The sequence below is a fragment of the Podarcis filfolensis genome (genome assembly GCF_964270895.1).
Source record: "Podarcis filfolensis genome assembly, chromosome: 2".
Lineage (NCBI taxonomy): Eukaryota > Metazoa > Chordata > Lepidosauria > Squamata > Lacertidae > Podarcis > Podarcis filfolensis.
Genome location: NC_139605.1, coordinates 12,467,603 through 12,484,900, shown reverse-complemented (window position 1 = coordinate 12,484,900; position 17,298 = coordinate 12,467,603). Strand labels below are relative to the sequence as shown.

The window sequence follows — 17,298 nt, the reverse complement described above, 5'->3', positions numbered from 1 at the left end:
AAGGCAGCCTGTTTTGGGAAGCTTTTAATGTTTAATAGGTTATTGTATTTTAGTGTTTTGTTGGAAGCTGCCCAGAGTGGCTGGGGGGACCCAGCCAGATGGGCGGGGTATAAATAATAAATTATTATTATTATTATTACTACTACTACTACGGGTAAGTGCCCTAGTTCAATGGCGGATCATCATTCAGAAGGTCCCCGTTTCAAGCCCTACCATCTCCAAGTGGGGTTGGGGAAGGTTCCCTGTCTGAAAAGCTGGAGAGCTGCTACCAGTCATAGAATCGTAGAATTGTAGAGTTGGAAGGGACCACGAGGGTCATCTAGTCCAACCCCCTACAATGCAGGAATCTTTTGCCCAACGTGGGTCTCGAACTCACGACCCTGGGTATGAAGAGTCTCCTGCTCAGTGTAGACAACGCTGAGCTAGATGGACAGTTTCCTATGTCCCTGATGGGTGGGATACCACAAATGAGTCCTGCCGGCAGAAGCAAGGACTCCCCCGAAATTGACCCTGAAAGACCGGGCAGGGGAATTGACTTGGAAGCCAAAGACTATCAGACCTTTGACCTAGCGAAGGGGAGAGTCGCTCAGGAGTCGTTGCCAGTAAGCCTTCCCACAATGACTGCCTAAACACACCCCATATATTTAAAGGAACTGTAGTTTAAGTGTGCTGGGAATTGTAGCTCTGTGAGGGGTATAGTTTGCAGGATTATTTGGGGTGTGTCATGTGCACACAGCCACTATTTGGTGGCGCTGTGGGTTAAACCACAGAGCCTAGGACTTGCCGATCGGAAGGTCGGCGGTTCGAATCCCTGTGACGGAGTGAGCTCCCGTTGCTCGGTCCCTGCTCCTGCCAACCTAGCAGTTCGAAAGCACGTCAAAGTGCAAGTAGATAAATAGGTACCACTCCAGCGGGAAGGTAAACAACGTTTCCGTGCGCTGCTCTGGTTCGCCAAAAGTAGCTTAGTCATGCTGGCCACATGACCCGGAAGCTGTACGTCGGGTCCCTCAGCCAATAAAGTGAGATGAGCGCCGCAACCCCAGAGTTGGTCACGACTGGACTTAATGGTCATGGGTCCCTTTTGTGGGTTTCTGTTTCTCACTGAGCAGCTGCGTGGAGTCACAGGACTCTGTTTACATTCCAGAGACCTTGCAGTCTCACGGGAAAGAGAGACGGGATGTGACGTTAGTGGTTTCCTGTTTCCTTTGTTCCTTTGTTTGGTTACTCTCTGCTTTCATAGAGAGAGGATGTCTTTTCTGCTCTGCGTAGTTTAGAAATAAAACTCTTTGCAATGTAGCCCAACCTCTTGTCTCTTCTCTGTGCTGGGAACCCGGCTGGATAGAATGTGCTTGAGGCCTTATCAAAGGCTCAGGTCATTAAACACGTCGGAGGCGATTTCAAAGGCTCAGCTCGGAGGAAAATGAGGCCTTATTGTCTTGGCCGAGCGGAGATTCTGACACCTTTACCTTTACCAAGCATAAGAAGCCAGACTTCCCCAGTGTGGTGTAGTGGTTAATAGCGGTAGACTCGTAATCTGGTGAACCGGGTTCGCGTCTCCGCTCCTCCACATGCAGCTGCTGGGTGACCTTGGGCCAGTCACACTTCTCTGAAGTCTCTCAGCCCCACTCACCTCACAGAGTGTTTGTTGTGGGGGAGGAAGGGAAAGGAGAATGTTAGCCGCTTTGAGACTCCTTCGGGTAGTGATAAAGCGGGATATCAAATCCAAACTCCTCTTCCTCCTTACTAAACGGGCATTTCTGGGAATATTTACATATTGAGGGTCTTGGAACAGTTTGTCCACTTCTAGGAATTGCAGTTTAAGGAGACTGACAAACTGCAACATGTCCAGTAGAGGGGGGAGACTGAAGGAGCCAGGCATTGCTTTGGCCGGACAAGAGACAATTAACAGGCGATATGAAAGTCACCTTCAAATATCTGAAGGGCTGTTGCACAACGATGGAGCAAATTTGTTTTATGTTCCCTTGGGGTGAGGGCCCAAACTAATGGGTTGAAATGAGTGTCTGGAAGCGGTTGGAGGATGGATGGCGGCTAACAGATTGAGGTTGAATCCTGACAAGACAGAAGTACTGTTTTTGGGGGACAGGAGGCGGGCAGGTGTGGAGGATTCCCTGGTCCTGAATGGGGTAACTGTGCCCCTGAAGGACCAGGTGCGCAGCCTGGGAGTCATTTTGGACTCACAGCTGTCCATGGAGGCACAGGTCAAATCTGTGTCCAGGGCAGCTGTTTACCAGCTCCATCTGGTACGTAGGCTGAGACCCTATCTGCCTGCGGACTGTCTCGCCAGAGTGGTGCATGCTCTGGTTATCTCCCGCTTGGACTACTGCAATGCACTCTACGTGGGGCTACCTTTGAAGGTGACTCGGAAACTACAACTAATCCAGAATGCGGCAGCTAGACTGGTGACTGGGGGCGGCCGCCGAGACCATATAACACCGGTCTTGAAAGACCTACATTGGCTCCCAGTACGTTTCCGAGCACAATTCAAAGTGTTGGTGCTGACCTTTAAAGCCCTAAACGGCCTTGGTCCAGTATACCTGAAGGAGCGTCTCCACCCCCATCATTCTCCCCGGACGCTGAGGTCCAGCGCCGAGGGCCTTCTGGCGGTTCCCTCATTGCGAGGAGCAAAGCTACAGGGAACCAGGCAGAGGGCCTTCTCGGTAGTGGCGCCCGCCCTGTGGAACGCCCTTCCAGCAGATGTCAAAGCGATAAACAACTACCTGACATTCAGAAGACATCTTAAGGCAGCCCTGTTCAGGGAAGTTTTTAACGTGTGATATTTTACTGTATTTTTGGTTTTTATGGAAGCCGCCCAGAGTGGCTGGGGAGGCCCAGCCAGATGAGCGGGGTATAAATAAATTATTATTATTATTATTATTATTATTATTATTATTATTAATCAAAAGAAAAAGGATTTCAACTAAACTTCCTGACAGTATGGGCTGTTCAACAATGAGAAGCAGGCTGGTGGTGGACTTTCTTCCACTAGAGATTTGTAAGCAGAGCCTGGAAGGCCACACCTAGCAGGGATGCTGTAGGACTTCCTGATTTGGCCATGGGGTTGGATAAGATGTTCCAGAGTGAAACTGGTTTAATGATAGCAAAGAAGGTGAAATACCTGGGGATTAATTTGACATCTAAGAATGTGAATCTATTTAAAGATAACTATGAGAAATGCTGGACAGAAATTAAGAAAGACCTAGAAGTATGGTCAAATTTGAGACTTTCCTTGTTAGGCCGTATTGCTGTTATTAAGATGAATGTCTTGCCTAGAATGTTGTTTTTGTTTCAAACATTGCAGATTTTAGACAAAATGGATTGTTTCAAGAAGTGGCAAAAAGACATATCTAGATTTGTCTGGCAGGGCAAAAAGCCCAGAATAAAGTTTAAGATATTAACTGATGCAAAAGAAAGAGGGGGGTTTGCCCTGCCGGACTTAAAGCTGTACTATGAATCAGCGGCGTTTTGCTGGCTGAAAAGTTGGCTGCTTCTTGAAAACACAGACATTTTGGATTTGGAAGGGTTTAACAATAGATTTGGCTGGCATGCATACATATGGTATGACAAGGTAAAAATCCATCAAGGTTTTAAGAACCATATTGTTAGGAAAGCATTGTATAAGGTTTGGACTCGATACAAAGATTTGCTGGAAAACAAAACCCCCAGGTGGTTGTCACCAATGGAAGCTAAGGAAGTGAAAAAACTTAATATGGAATCCAAATGGCCAAAGTATTGGGAAATTATAGAACATGAGGAGGGGAAAGTGAAATTGCAGAGTTATGAGAAGTTGAAGTCTAAAGTAAGAGACTGGCTACATTACCACCAGATAAATGAAGTTTTCAAACAGGACAGGAAAATTGGCTTCCAGGTGGAGAGGTCAAAATTAGAAACAGAGCTTTTGGAACCCAATACTAAGAATTTGTCAAGAATGTATAACTTGCTGTTGAAATGGAATACACAGGATGAGATGGTTAAATCAGCTATGATTAAATGGGCACAAGATATTGGCCATAACATTATGCTTGCTGACTGGGAACAGTTATGGACTACCGGTATAAAGTTTACGGCATGTAATGCCTTAAGAGAGAACATCATGAAAATGATCTATAGGTGGTACATGACCCCAGTCAAGCTTGCAAAAATTTATCACATGCCCGATAATAAATGTTGGAAATGTAAGGAAACTGAAGGTACTTTCTACCACCTTTGGTGGACGTGCCCAAGGATCAAGGTTTTCTGGGAAATGATTTATAATGAAATGAAAAAGGTGCTTAAATGCACGTTCGTGAAGAAACCAGAAGCCTTCCTCCTGGGTATGGTAGGCCAATTGGTGTCAAGGAAAGACAGGACGTTTTTTATGTACGCTACAACAGCAGCAAGAGTATTAATAGCAAAGTATTGGAAGACACAAGAACTACCCACACTGGAAGAATGGCAGACTAAGGTAATAGACTATATGGGACTGGCTGAGATGACCGGCAGAATCCGTGACCAAGGGAAAGAGACGGTGGAAGAAGATTGGAAGAAGTTTAAAATCTATCTTAAGAACTGTTGTAAAATTAATGAATGCTAAAATGTCTTGGGTAATGCAAAACAGAATTGCAGCGACTAGCATTGGATATGAGAAACAAGATCTAAAGAAAGTCTTATATGGAAATTAGGGGATGCTGAAAAGATTGATAACAGGGATGCAGAAAGGGGAGGTATGGGGAAGTCGCCGAAAGAAGGCCAAGGAAAAAATGTTAAGAAAGTATACGTGTTTATATGTTTGTTTGTTTATGTATTGTCTTGTATTGTCTTTTATTATGTGTTTAAAATCTAATAAAAATTTTATTAAAAAAAAAAAAAAAGGATAAGATGCTAGCATGGCTCAGTTGGTAGAGCATGAGACTCTTAATCTCAGGGTTGCGGGTTTGAGCCCCATGTTGCATTGCAGGGGGTTGGACTAGATGACCCTGGGGGTCCCTTCCAACTCTACAATTCCATGATCACTGGTAGGATTCTCTCTCCTCACCACCCTGTGCTGGTGCCAGGCTATTTTGTGTCCTAGACCAGGCTAAGTACTTACACCCCACTAAAAAAATAATAATAATGCTAACTGCAATTTTCCGAAACAGGCACCTTGTCAGGAAAAAAAGTAATGAAATTGGTAAAACATGAATTTATTTTAAATTGCAACAAGAAGTAATGCAGCAACGTTCAAATATCTTTCTCGAGTGCAAAAGAAAATGTTCCAGCACACAAATCCATTCTGGAGAATCTTGCATAATATGCTGTTAAAATTCAAGTGTCTCAAAAGTTTCCATCTTGGGCATATCAAAAAAATCTATTATTTGAGGGGACTTTCCACCCCTTCGCCCCTAATTCCTTCAGGACAAGCACCGATGCAATGCAAGCTATTACTATTTTTAAAAAAATGCTTTTTATTAGATTTTCACTAGTTACACAGCAAGCTATTTTTTTTAATGCTTTTTGGTAGATTTTCATTAGTTAGAGTTATATATTCCAGTCCATATTTTAACATATATATTTTGTGTGTGTGTGTGTGTGTATAATCCAAACAATATCCATGTTTTTTCACCAGTGATTTCTCACCACCTCATTGCAGCTCCTTCTATCCTACTTTTCCTTTCCATTGTGTTGTTTACCTTTGTTATCTTTTTAACACACAATAAACCACTTACTTGCTGACCCCTGATCTTAGCTAATTTACTGGGGGTCATGTACCACCTGTGCAACATTTTCATGAAATTTTCTTTTATTGTGTAGCAGGCTGTAAATTTTGTCTCTTTTTGCCATAGTCGCAATGCAAGCTATTATTATTATTATCATCATTATTATTCAATACTACTACTACTAATAAGTTTGCGGTTTGAGAAACTGCTCAAACCCTAAATTAAAAGCAAAACATTATCGGAAGTTCCTGAGCGATAGAATACTATAACGAAAGCCCGTCCGGGCGAAGAGCGGCATCCGGGGCCGCTTATAGTAGGCGGCAACGTGGCTCAAGCGTCGCTCCCGAGAAGCCGCGAAGCCTCCTGTTTCCAGAGGAGGGCGGGGATTGGTTGCCAAGGTGACTGGGGGGGGGGCGCTGCCGGAACCTCGCTCCTCCCGCCAGGCTCCTTTCGCGGCGTCGCGCGTTTATGACGCCACGGGCCTTAAAGGGGAAGAGGGCGAGGATTCCCCCCTCCCTTCTCTTAAAGCGCCCGCGCAGGGGATTAGCAACTTGTCCCACCGTGCAGCCAAGTAGTTTCTTTCGCTTCTCCCCCTCCCCCAACACGCCGCCCCTCACTGGCTTTTTTTTATTTTTTTCCCCTTCCCCTATGTGGAGGACGAATATTCCTCCCCTTTCCCCGGCCGCCTGGCCCTTTAAGGAGGCCCCTTTAATTCCTTTCTCTGGCTCTTGCCTCCTTGTTTGGCCATTCGGGGCCCACCCCTTCTCCTCCAAGAGAGGGGGAGCAAGGCTGCAAGGTGAGGAGGGGGAAGGGGAAGGAGGGGGGGCTGGGAAACTCAGAGGTGGGGGGCAAGGGTGCCTCTTTGCCGCTTGCTCGCGAGGAAGAAAGGAGCGTGCAAAAGGGGGCAGAGGAGGGTAAGCCAAAGAGGAGGAGGAGGAGGAGGGTGGGGATGGTATTGTCTGCTCCCGGCTGTGAATGGGAAGTGGGGAAGACTTGCAAAAAAGGGGAGGGGGCGGGTGGTGGGATAAAAAGAGAAAAAGAAAGAGCTCCTTTGCACTTGCTTGCTAGCAAAGGGGGTGTGTGAAAAGAGCGGGCGGGGCGGGCGGTGGGCGTTTCGAAAACCTTGCAGAAAGGCGCTTTTTTCTCTCTTTTTTGGGGAAATTTTAAATAGGGGAAAATGCACGTGCTGCTTGTGCAGTGGTACCTCGGGTTACATACGCTTCAGGTTACATACGCTTCAGGTTACAGACTCCGCTAACCCAGAAATAGTGCTTCAGGTTAAGAACTTTGCTTCAGGATGAGAACAGAAATTGTGCTCTGGTGGCACAGCGGCAGCTGGAGGCCCCATTAGCTAAAGTGGTGCTTCAGGTTAAGAACAGTTTCAGGTTAAGTACGGACCTCCGGAATGAATTAAGTACTTAACCCGAGGTACCGCTGTATTATCGCGCAATGCCGCACGCGGGAGCGTGGGAGGCTTTATTTCTTGCCAAAAACCAAAAAAACCACCACCGGGGTGCAAAGGAAGGAGCGGTGTTGGTGCGCCTCAGTCGCCTTAGCTCGCATCACCATGCTGGATGGGTGTGAACGGGAGAGCTGGGGAGGGGGGGAGAGGTAGGTTGGCAGGCCGTTTCACACTTTGCGTGTAGGAGATTTTCCAGCGTTTGCTTGCAGGTGCCTCGGAGACCCATTAGCTTTGGAGAAACGCAACCACCCACCCACATAATGATCCGTATAGAGTTTAATCACTTTCTCTCTAAACCCCCCAATCGCTCACGTGCTTTTTCTGTGCAAAACTTGAATGCAGCAAACAGCATTTTTTTAAAAAAAAACATTTATGGAGTTGATTGCATCTCTCTGCTTGCACGTGCATCTATTTCACAATGCGTTCATGTGCTGGAAAGCCCGGTTCAGCTTCTGGTTCCCAGCAAATGAACTCTCTTTGAACACACGGTTCAGCCTCTTATGGGCTGAAAGATGAGATGGAAGTGTAAGCGTAAGTTTTCAAAATCACAGTGGTGACGGACCTACATCTGCGCCTCTCTTTTTCAGTGTAACGTGTGAACTAAGATTTGGAAAGGGAGGCCAGATAAATGGGTGTTACTGTACTGGTGCACTGATCTCAAAAGAGGAAGTTAAAGAAAATGATGAACATCTTCATATACAGAACTGCCTTTTTTGTCAGCTGAGACGTTATCTGGAGAAAACAGATCTGGCCTCAGTCGCTTTCACCCTGGTTACATCCAGATTAGACTACGTGTGCTCTGCGTGGGGCTGCTATTAAAGGCGGCTTGAAAATTCAAGCGTCACCTGGCTGCTTGGCAGGCCAGTCGATGGGAGCATATAGCACCAATTCTGTACTGGTCCTTCCAGGCCCAGTTGAAAGTGCTGGTGGTTCCCTTTAAAGCTCTAAATGATTTGGGACCCAGGTTATCTGAAGAGCTGCCTGCATCTTGGTCCTTTGTACTGGCTTTTCCAGGTTCTAAAATTTTCCAACTTCCCAGCCACCTGCTGCTCACGGCAAGCCGTAAAACAGGGTGTCCTACAGGACTGGCAGGAGCTGAGCTGCCCCAGGATCTGCTGCATCTCAAACCCATTGCTGTCATTTGGCTGATGCAGCCTGGAGCAGGCTTTTGCCCAAACCTTGCACCCTGATTGGTATAGGTACCTCACAATATATTTTACGTATGTTCTATATCAGGGTGTGTGTAGCCATTCTCTCCAGATCTTGCCAGACCACAACTCCCATCATCCTTGATGGTTGGCCATCCTGGCTGAGGCTGATGGGAGTTGGAGTCCCCACAGCATCCAAAGGTTACCCTGTCGGTTATCCCTGTTAACGTGATATCAGTTGCTGGAAATTGCAGGAGGGGAGAGTGACCGTTGTGCTCAGGTCTTGCTTGCTGGTTTCCCACGGGACTGCCTCTCCCGGTATGCCTCACATAGAAGAAGAGGAAGAAGAGTTTGGATTTGATATCCCGCCTTTCGCTCCCCTACAGGAGTCTCAAAGCGGCTAACATTCTCCTTTCCCTTCCTCCCCCACAACAAACACTCTGTGAGGTGAGTGGGGCTGAGAGACTTCAGAGAAGTGTGACTGGCCCAAGGTCACCCAGCAGCTGCATGTGGAGGAGCAGAGACGCGAACCCAGTTCACCAGATTACGAGACTACCGCTCTTAACCACTACACCACACTGGCTCTCAAGGTCCATAAATAGCAACACCCTAGAGGTCCCGGGCCCTAAGGAAGTCAGATCGGCCTCAACCAGAGCCAGGGCCTTCTCAGCACCGGCTCCTGCCTGGTGGAACGCTCTGCCTCATGAGACCAGGGCCCTGCAGGATCTGATTTCTTTCTGCAGGGCCTGTAAGACAGAGTTGTTCCGCCTGGCCTTTGGCTTGGAATCAATTTGATTCCCTGCCCCCCTTTCTTTTTTCCTTTCTCCTCCTGTGATGAGGCTGCATTTTAATGTTTTAGTATTGTACAGTGGTACCTCAGGTTACATACGCTTCAGGTTACAGACTCTGCTAACCCAGAAATAGTGCCTTGGGTTAAGAACTTTGCTTCAGGATGAGAACAGATATCGTGCTCTGGCGGCACGGCGGCAGCAGGAGGCCCCATTAGCTAAAGTGGTGCTTCAGGTTAAGAACAGTTTCAGGTTAAGAACGAAACTCCGGAACAAGGTACTTAACCCGAGGTACCACTGTATTTTAATCTTGTTTTTTAAGTTGTATTTCAATCAACTTGTTTTTATTATTGGTTGTTAGCTGCCCTGAGCCCGGTCTTGGCTGGGGAGGGCAGGGTATAAATATTATTATTATTATTATTATTATTATTATTATTATTATTATTATCTGTTCAGCCACTGTGAGAACAGGATGCTGGACTGTAAGGGCCAATGGCCTGATCCTGCGGGCTCTTCTAATGTTCCTAATTGCCTCTCGGCCCAAAGGCTGTTGATCCTTCAATACTGCAGCACCACATTTTCCTCTCTTTGTTTTCAGTGTCTCAGCCTCCTGCCCACCTGGGCCTGCCTCTTCCGTGTCTTCCTTCCCTCTCCACGCACAGCCTGACCCTCCTCTCCTTCCCGTGAGGACTGATGGCATCTGGCGTCGAGCTTCTTCGCTTCCAGCTACCCGGCCACGAGGCAGCCACCCTTCGCAACATGAACCAGCTCCGCTCGGAGGAGCGCTTCTGCGATGTCACCATCGTGGCCGACAGCCTCAAGTTCCGGGGCCACAAGGTCATCCTGGCTGCCTGCTCCCCTTTCCTGAGGGACCAGTTCCTCCTCAACCCTTCCTCTGAGCTCCAGGTGTCCCTTATGCACAGCGCCAAGATCGTGGCCGACCTGCTCCTCTCTTGCTACACCGGCGCCCTGGAGTTTGCCGTCAGAGACATCGTCAACTACCTGACCGCCGCCAGCTACCTGCAGATGGAGCACGTGGTGGAGAAGTGCCGGAATGCCCTGTCCCAGTTCATCGAGCCCAAAATCAGCCTCAAGGAAGACTCGGCGAAGTTCGGAGGCCACCGAAGGTCCAAGTCCCCCAGCGTAGTGGGCTGTTCCACCTCGTCCCGCAAAGAACATTCACGCAAGAGGTTTGCTGAAGAATCCGCTTTCATCTGATCCTTCCCCCACCCCCACCCCCAAAAAAGTCTGCAAAAATAATTGGTCCACTTGAGCTCATGTTACCCACCTTAATCAAGTTCCTTCCTGAAAGAAGAAATAAAATAAAAGAAAAAAGAAAACCAACTTTTGGGGAAGGTTCCCTGCCTGGTCGCCTGCAGGTGATTTCTTGCCCACCACAGGTGACCAAGGCAAGCGGTTTAATGATAATATTTGTTTAAATGTGCAGTAAGGAATGCTTTGGGTAAGTAAGGCAATAGCACCATTTTCTGGTGGCCAGTGAAATAAGCACACCACCGGCTTTAATTTTCAATCAATCTGAGCTAATTAACGTGTTTTTACTAAACAAACACATGTTCACCTCCTCAGGATCGCCAGTAGTAAGCGGGCAAGTTTTCCAGGACACTAATTCCAACCTATAGATATGGGAGATGGTCGGTAGCTCAGCGATGGAACCCGGTTTTTCTGTGTGGGAAGTTTTGCATTCAGCGACCTGACTTCTTGACCTAGAAGTAGTGCTGGGAAATGTCCTCTGCCTAAGACCTTGGAGAAATGCAGCCAATTAGTGGAAGGTGAAGGCAGGGTAGGGAGGTTCTCCCAGGGTGTGAGACTGGAGGAAGAGGGGTAAGCTCCCAGGTGGGAGGGTTCACTTTTCTGTGTGTGGAATAAGGATTAAGATATAGTTGCAACAGAGGGCCTGGTGTTTGTTTTTTACTCTTCTCATTCTTTATTCTCTTGTTTATTCTTGCTTCTTTCCTGTTACATTGAAAATTCATGATGAAAATTGATTTTAAAAAGAGAAATGCAGCCAATCAGAACCATTGGCCTCAAATCCCTCCGACTGTACCATGTCTGGCAAACTGTGCCTGATGAGAGTTAATAGTCCCAGCAACATCTGAAGGGCCAGAGGTTTCCCATCCTGGGCTAGATCAGCCAACAGTCCAATGCATGTACAGTCGTACAGTGGTACCTCGCAAGACGAAAAACGCGCAAGACGAAAGAGTTTTCCGTTTTTTGAGTCGTTCCGCAAGACGAATTTCCCTATGGGCTTGCTTCGCAAGTCTTGCGAGTTTGTTTCCTTTTTCTTAAAGCCGCTAAGCCGTTAATAGCCGCTAAGCCGCTAATAGCCGTGCTTCGCAAGACGAAAAAACCGCAAGACGAAGAGACTCGCGGAACGGATTAATTTCGTCTTGCGAGGCACCACTGTACCTTGGTTTTCGAACAGCTTAGTTCTCAAACGTTTTGGCTCCCGAATGCCGCAAACCCGGAAGTGAGTGTTCCGGTTTGCGAACTATTTTTGGAAGCTGAACGTCCGACAGGGCTTCCACAGCTTCTGATTGGCTGCAGGAGCTACCTGCAGCCAATCAGAAGCCACACTTTGGTTTCCGAATGTTTTGGAAGCCGGACGGAATTCCGGAACAGATGCCATTCGACTTCCGAGGTACGACTGTATAAGGGATTCCTCGTGATTCCATGATGGTTCTCTTCCACCGTTGCACTAATTTGTGTCTTTGTGTCTGGCAGGTCCATCCCGCGGCCCATCAAGCTGGAGTTCCCGATGGAGGAAGATCTGGAGATGAAGGCGGAGGACGAGGACGAAGAGCAGGACGACGACTACGGGGACGACGACGCCGTCTCCGACATCTGCATTGTGAAAGTGGAGTCCGCCCTAGAGGTGGCGCAGCGGCAGAAGAAGCAGCAGGCCGGCACCACGTGGAACAAAGATATGTCCCCGCAGCAGAGCTGGAGCAAAGAACCTTCTCCCCAGCAAACTTGGGGCAAAGAGTCTTCTCCGCCACCCGGCTGGAGCGAGGACGCGTCCGGAGACCAGGAAGAACCTCAGGTCAACTCGACGGTGGCGGAGGCCATGGGCTCCCCTCCAGAGTCGACCCCGGAGAAGTCCCAGCAGGGGGTGGTGAAGGCTTCCTACAGCCTCTCGGAGGACGCTGAGGGCGAAGGCCTTCTCATCATCCCCGGCGGAGGCTACTTGGAGGAGACCAGTGAGGCGGCGGCTGTTGCAGCAGAATGCCAGAGCAGCGGCGGAGGGATGGGGCTGGTGCTGGCTGGACTGAGCGGGCGGCCTTTCTCCACCTTTCCTTCGGCAGGGAGAGGCGGTGGTTCGGGGACGCCGGGGGGAGGCGGCGGCGGCTCGCGGATAATCCGCTGCACCAAGTGCGAGGAGGTGTTCCAGGGGGTGGAGAAGCTGGTCTTCCACATGCGGGCGCACCACTTCATCTTCATGTGCCCCCGCTGCGGCAAGCAGTTCAACCACAGCAGCAACCTCAACCGTCACATGAACGTCCACCGCGGCGTCAAGTCGCACTCGTGCACCATCTGCGGCAAGTGCTTCACCCAGAAGTCCACGCTGCACGACCACATGAACCTCCACAGCGGCGAGAGGCCGTACCGCTGCTCCTACTGCGACGTCCGCTTCGCCCACAAGCCCGCCATACGGCGCCACCTCAAGGAGCAGCACGGGAAGACCACGGCCGAGAACGTCATGGAGGCCAACGTGACCGAGATCAACGTCCTCATTCGCTGAGGGAGGAGGAAGAGGCGGAGTCGCGGCGGCAGGAAGTGGAAAGGGAGGGGACTCCTGAGCTCCAAGGGAGGGAAGCGGGGGTGTAGCGGTTAGAATGTGGGGGCTGCGAGCCAGGAACCCCTTGAGGGTTGTTTTTTGGGGGTAGGGACTAGGTTTAGTGTCTTAGTTTGCTAGAGGGATGGAATTCCTGGATTATTCGGAAGGGAATGAGGGTGGGCAGGGATAGAGGATTAGAGAAGCGTAAATCACGTGGGAAGCGTTTGCTCCTGGGTTGCCTGGGAGGTGTGGGGAGGGGGTCTAGTTAGTCAGGGGAGGGAGCTGTGAGGATACCGGATTGCTTGGATCTGTTCTCTTCTTCCGCAGTGCCCCATCCCTCTGTCCTTTGTGCCCAGTTACCAGAAACCACTACCTCTTTTATAGCCCAGACCTATCTCAGCAGCCAAAGAACTACTTTAAAAGGCCATTGAAGAAACAACACGGTGTCTGTAGGGAGGGTGAGTTGCATTAAGAGACAGCAAGCACTGCCCTGAGCCTGTCCCCCTTTGTCCTTCAGTAACTACACAGAGCTGGGTGGGTTCAAATTCACCCAGGAGCCTGCAGAGGGGAGCCCGATGTGGCCCTAAGCCTCCCCGTGACCGTAGCTGTGACAGGGAAGTTGGCAATGATCTTGTTCTCCCATGTCAATTCGCCTCGAGAGCCAGACCCCTACACACACACACACACACACACAAGTCTCTACTGTGTAGTTTGACTTCAGAAACCGGTTAGTCTTGGGGCACATTTTGATCCAAATACTGAGAAGCCAGTACAGTGGTACCTCGGGTTACATACGCTTCAGGTTACATATGCTTCAGGTTACAGACTCCGCTAACCCAAAAATAGTACCTCGGGTTAAGAACTTTGCTTCAGGATGAGAACAGAAATCGTGCAGCGGCAGGCCCCATTAGCTAAAGTGGTCTTCAGGTTAAGAACAGTTTCAGGTTTAAGAACGGACCTCCGGAACGAATTAAGTACTTAACCCGAGGTTCCACTGTAATTCTGTGAGGAACTGCCGGAGGGGGGCGGGACAGCAAGGCTTGAGCATATTCTGCACCATGTAAGTATGGAATCTCAATGTTCAATACTTTAAACAAACAAGGAAGTTACTAGTCTTTATGGCTGTGAACATATGTTTGGAATCTGATAGCAGCAGTGACAGGAAGCTGGGAGAGCACCAGGAGGCGGGACTTCCTCTGATCAGAGAGTGGACTTCCAGGGCAGACCTCCTCGCTCCTTTCGATGACTAGCAGCAGCAAAAAAATGAATGACGCAAAAATAAACCAGTGAAGCCCTTTACTTTGTATAAGTCTGCTCAGGTCACAAGGTCTTGCTTTCCTTGGTGCAAAATGTGGATTGACCGCTACTTCTGTTTTCAAATCACAGAGAATAAACAACACCGCGAAGAAGGAAACCTTTAGAAACCCAATGTGAGATACAGTCGTGCCTTAGTTTCCAAAGAGCCTAGTTCTCGAATGTTTTGGCTCCCGAACAATCAAAACCCAGAAGTGACTGTTCAAAGTTTGCAAACTATTTTGGGAAGCCGAACGTCCAATGGGACGTCCGTGGCTTTCGATTGGCTGCAGGAGCTTCCTGCAGCCAATCAGAAGCTGCGATCTGGAAGTCGAACGGACTTCCGGAACGGATTCCATTCGACTTCCATGTTACGACTGTATTGGCTAATGCAGGGATGGGAAAACTTGAGACTTGTGGGATCTTTTTTTAAAAAGGAGGTAGGATCCCAAAGCCCACTGACCAGAGCCAGATGCAAAATAGTGGATCGGAGCAAGAAGCCAGTTAGGAATGTATAAAGATCCCTCCTGGGTTAGGCCAATGACCCATCTGCGTTCACATCCTCCTCTCACAGTGGCCAACTATGTGCTGTCCCCCATGAGCCATACACTGGGATGCAATGACCTGCGTATACGAGTGCGTTGCCAGAATCCCTCCTTACTCCTGCTAAGAGCCCTTTATAAAAATGCAGTGGGAGGAACAGAGCTGTCTGTCTCAAGATTTAGGGCATGGGTAGGCAACCTAAGGCCCGGGGGCCGGATGCGGCCCAATCGCCTTCTCAATCCGGCCCGCGGAAGGTCCGGGTATCAGCGTGCTTTTACATGAGTAGAATGTGTCCTTTTATTCAAAATGCATCTCTGGGTTATTTGTGGGGCATAGGAATTCATTCCCCCCCCAAAAAAATATAGTCTGGCCCCCCACAAGATCTATGGGACAATAGACCAGCTCCCTGCTGAAAAAGTTTGCTGACCCCTGAATTTTAGGGCATTGCAGGCGGTTCCCCTGCACAGGGCACTGAGCGGGGGGGGGGGCAAAATTGGGAAGATCCATAACTGAGAAGATGCATTTTTGGGGGTGCCAAATTTTATGAAAGGTGACCAAAGTCTGCCCCTGCCAGGCTAGTAAAACATTTTTCAGGCCGGTAGCTTTTGTGGATGTGTTTGTGAGGAAGGCGAGTCATGCAGAATACTAAGAAAGAACAAGTGCCAAATAAATGCAAAGATACTGCTATTTGGTCCAGAAAAGGGCAAGCAAGGCACATTTATAGGTGTCCTTCCAAGGCCAGGCCAATACATTTTGCTGCCTGAGGCAAAGCAGCATAGGGGGCTACCCCTCACCCCCAAATAAAGATACATAATACCCAAGGCCACCAGCCAAGTTATTTTGGCATTTTGAGGCTGAAAATCCCCCATGCATCTCTTCCTTCTCCTTGGCAGTAAAAAAACCCCAACGGTAATGAAGTCAGTTGATAACAACCTGTTAGCTTTTCATGACACCTGAAGTTTGCCGCCTCACTGTCTAACGGTAGGGCTGGCCCTGAATACATAGGAAGTTGCCTTATACCAAGTGAGACTGCTGGCTCACCAATCTCAATACAGTGGTACCTCGGGTTACATACGCTTCTGGTTACAGACTCCGCTAACCCAGAAATATTACCTCAGGTTAAGAATTTTACTTCAGGATGAGAACAGAAATCGTGCTCTGGCGGCGTGGCAGCAGCAAGAGACCCCATTAGCTAAAGTGGTGCTTCAGGTTAAGAATGGAACGAATTAAGTACTTAACCTGAGGTACCACTGTACTATCAACATTGACTGTTGTTTGTTTGCCAGGAAAGTTGCCAGAGAATGTTATTTTCCCTGTCTGGAGATGCCTGAGATTGAACCCAGGAACTTCTGCACGCCAAGCAAATATTCCGCTACTCAGATGTGGCCATTCTTTGTTTCCACTTCTAGGGAGCATTATTCGGCCCTGCCTGTGCTTTGTGCTAAATTATATACACACACTTGTGTGTGTATATATAATATCAAAATTCTGAGCCGTGGAAAGCTGGATCTTGCGACCTGTATGGGATGTGCACGGGTATCACTGCTTATATTTGATCATTCATTCTGCTAATGAATAACTTGGGGTGGGGATTGTTGAGGGTGGAGCCCGGCACCGAGTCCTTAAGCGCTTCCCACAAGGAATCCTGCCAAACTGCTGCTCTGGTTTCTGAGATCTCGGCAAGCACTGTTCACTTTCAAGCATGTCACAGCTTTGAAGACTAGAAACTTTCCTTTTTCAGAACCCGTAACAGGAACTGAAATTCTCAGGACACTGAATTCTGTACGTGGTACCAAAATGCCAAGTTGCGTACGCGGGATACTCAACGGTTCTTGAATCTGTCCCAGAGGCAATGGGGGGTGGTGAATTATCTCCTTGAGGTGGTAATGGCTCTGATCTCCAAGACCCTTAACTAGTGTCTTTTTTCTCATTAAAACTTTTTTTTCTAAAAATAAATCAATAAAAGAAACTATAATTTTGTTGTTGTTGTTACCTGTTTCAGCGGAGGGGGCAGGAAGCCCTAATTGTAAAAGAAGTAGTAGAAGAAGAAAAAAAGCACAAATTATTAAATTATTAAAGCCCTAATTGTAAAAGAAGTAGTAGAAGAAGAACTATCACAAATTATTAAATTATTAAATTCAGGGTGCATTAGGGTGTATGTATGCATCGGGAAGGAGGGACTTGGGAAAGTTGTGAAGAAAAGCGGGGTTGGACTCCCTTTCAATTCTATGAGGTACAGTCGTACCTTGGAAGTAGAATGGAATCCGTTCCGGAAGTGTGTTCGACTTCCCAAACGTTCAGAAACCAAGGTGCGGCTTCCGATTGGTTGCGGGAAGCTCCTGCAGCCAATTGGAAGCTGTGGAAGCCGTGTTGGACGTTTGGGTTCCAAAGAACGTTTGCAAACCAGAACACTTCTGGGTTTGCGGCGTTCAGGAGCCAGAACATTTGACCCGCAAGGCTTTTGGGATCCAGGGTACAACTGTGTAAGAAGGTCCATTTATCCCCGCCAAATTCCTGTAGGAAGCATGTAAGCAGGGCCTGAATGGTGCGACTTTCTCTTTTATCAGCTGGTAAA

At 48.4% G+C, this 17,298-nt stretch overlaps 1 protein-coding gene across 2 annotated transcripts; it reads left to right on the top strand.

The window, feature by feature from the left end:
* Positions 1–6,158: 6,158 nt before the first annotated feature.
* Positions 6,159–16,702, top strand: ZBTB12 (zinc finger and BTB domain containing 12). 2 transcript variants are annotated; one of them, XM_083601727.1, is made up of 3 exons: positions 6,159–6,489; positions 9,690–10,281; positions 11,834–16,702. In XM_083601727.1, exons 2-3 carry the CDS (start codon positions 9,785–9,787, stop codon positions 12,849–12,851), a joined length of 1,515 nt encoding a protein of 504 aa, XP_083457853.1. In that variant the 5' UTR covers positions 6,159–6,489; positions 9,690–9,784; the 3' UTR covers positions 12,852–16,702. The 2 variants fall into 2 exon arrangements, with proteins under 2 accessions (XP_083457853.1, XP_083457854.1); XM_083601728.1 differs by having other exon boundaries at positions 6,159–6,607.
* Positions 16,703–17,298: the final 596 nt, after the last annotated feature.

Coding starts and splice junctions, on each gene's coding strand:
- ZBTB12 (XM_083601727.1), top strand. CDS start 9,785: ATGGCATCTGGCGTCGAGCTTCTTCGCTTCCAGCTACCCGGCCACGAG. Junction 10,282..11,833: donor AAAGAACATTCACGCAAGAG/GTTTGCTGAAGA, acceptor TGTGTCTGGCAG/GTCCATCCCGCGGCCCATCA.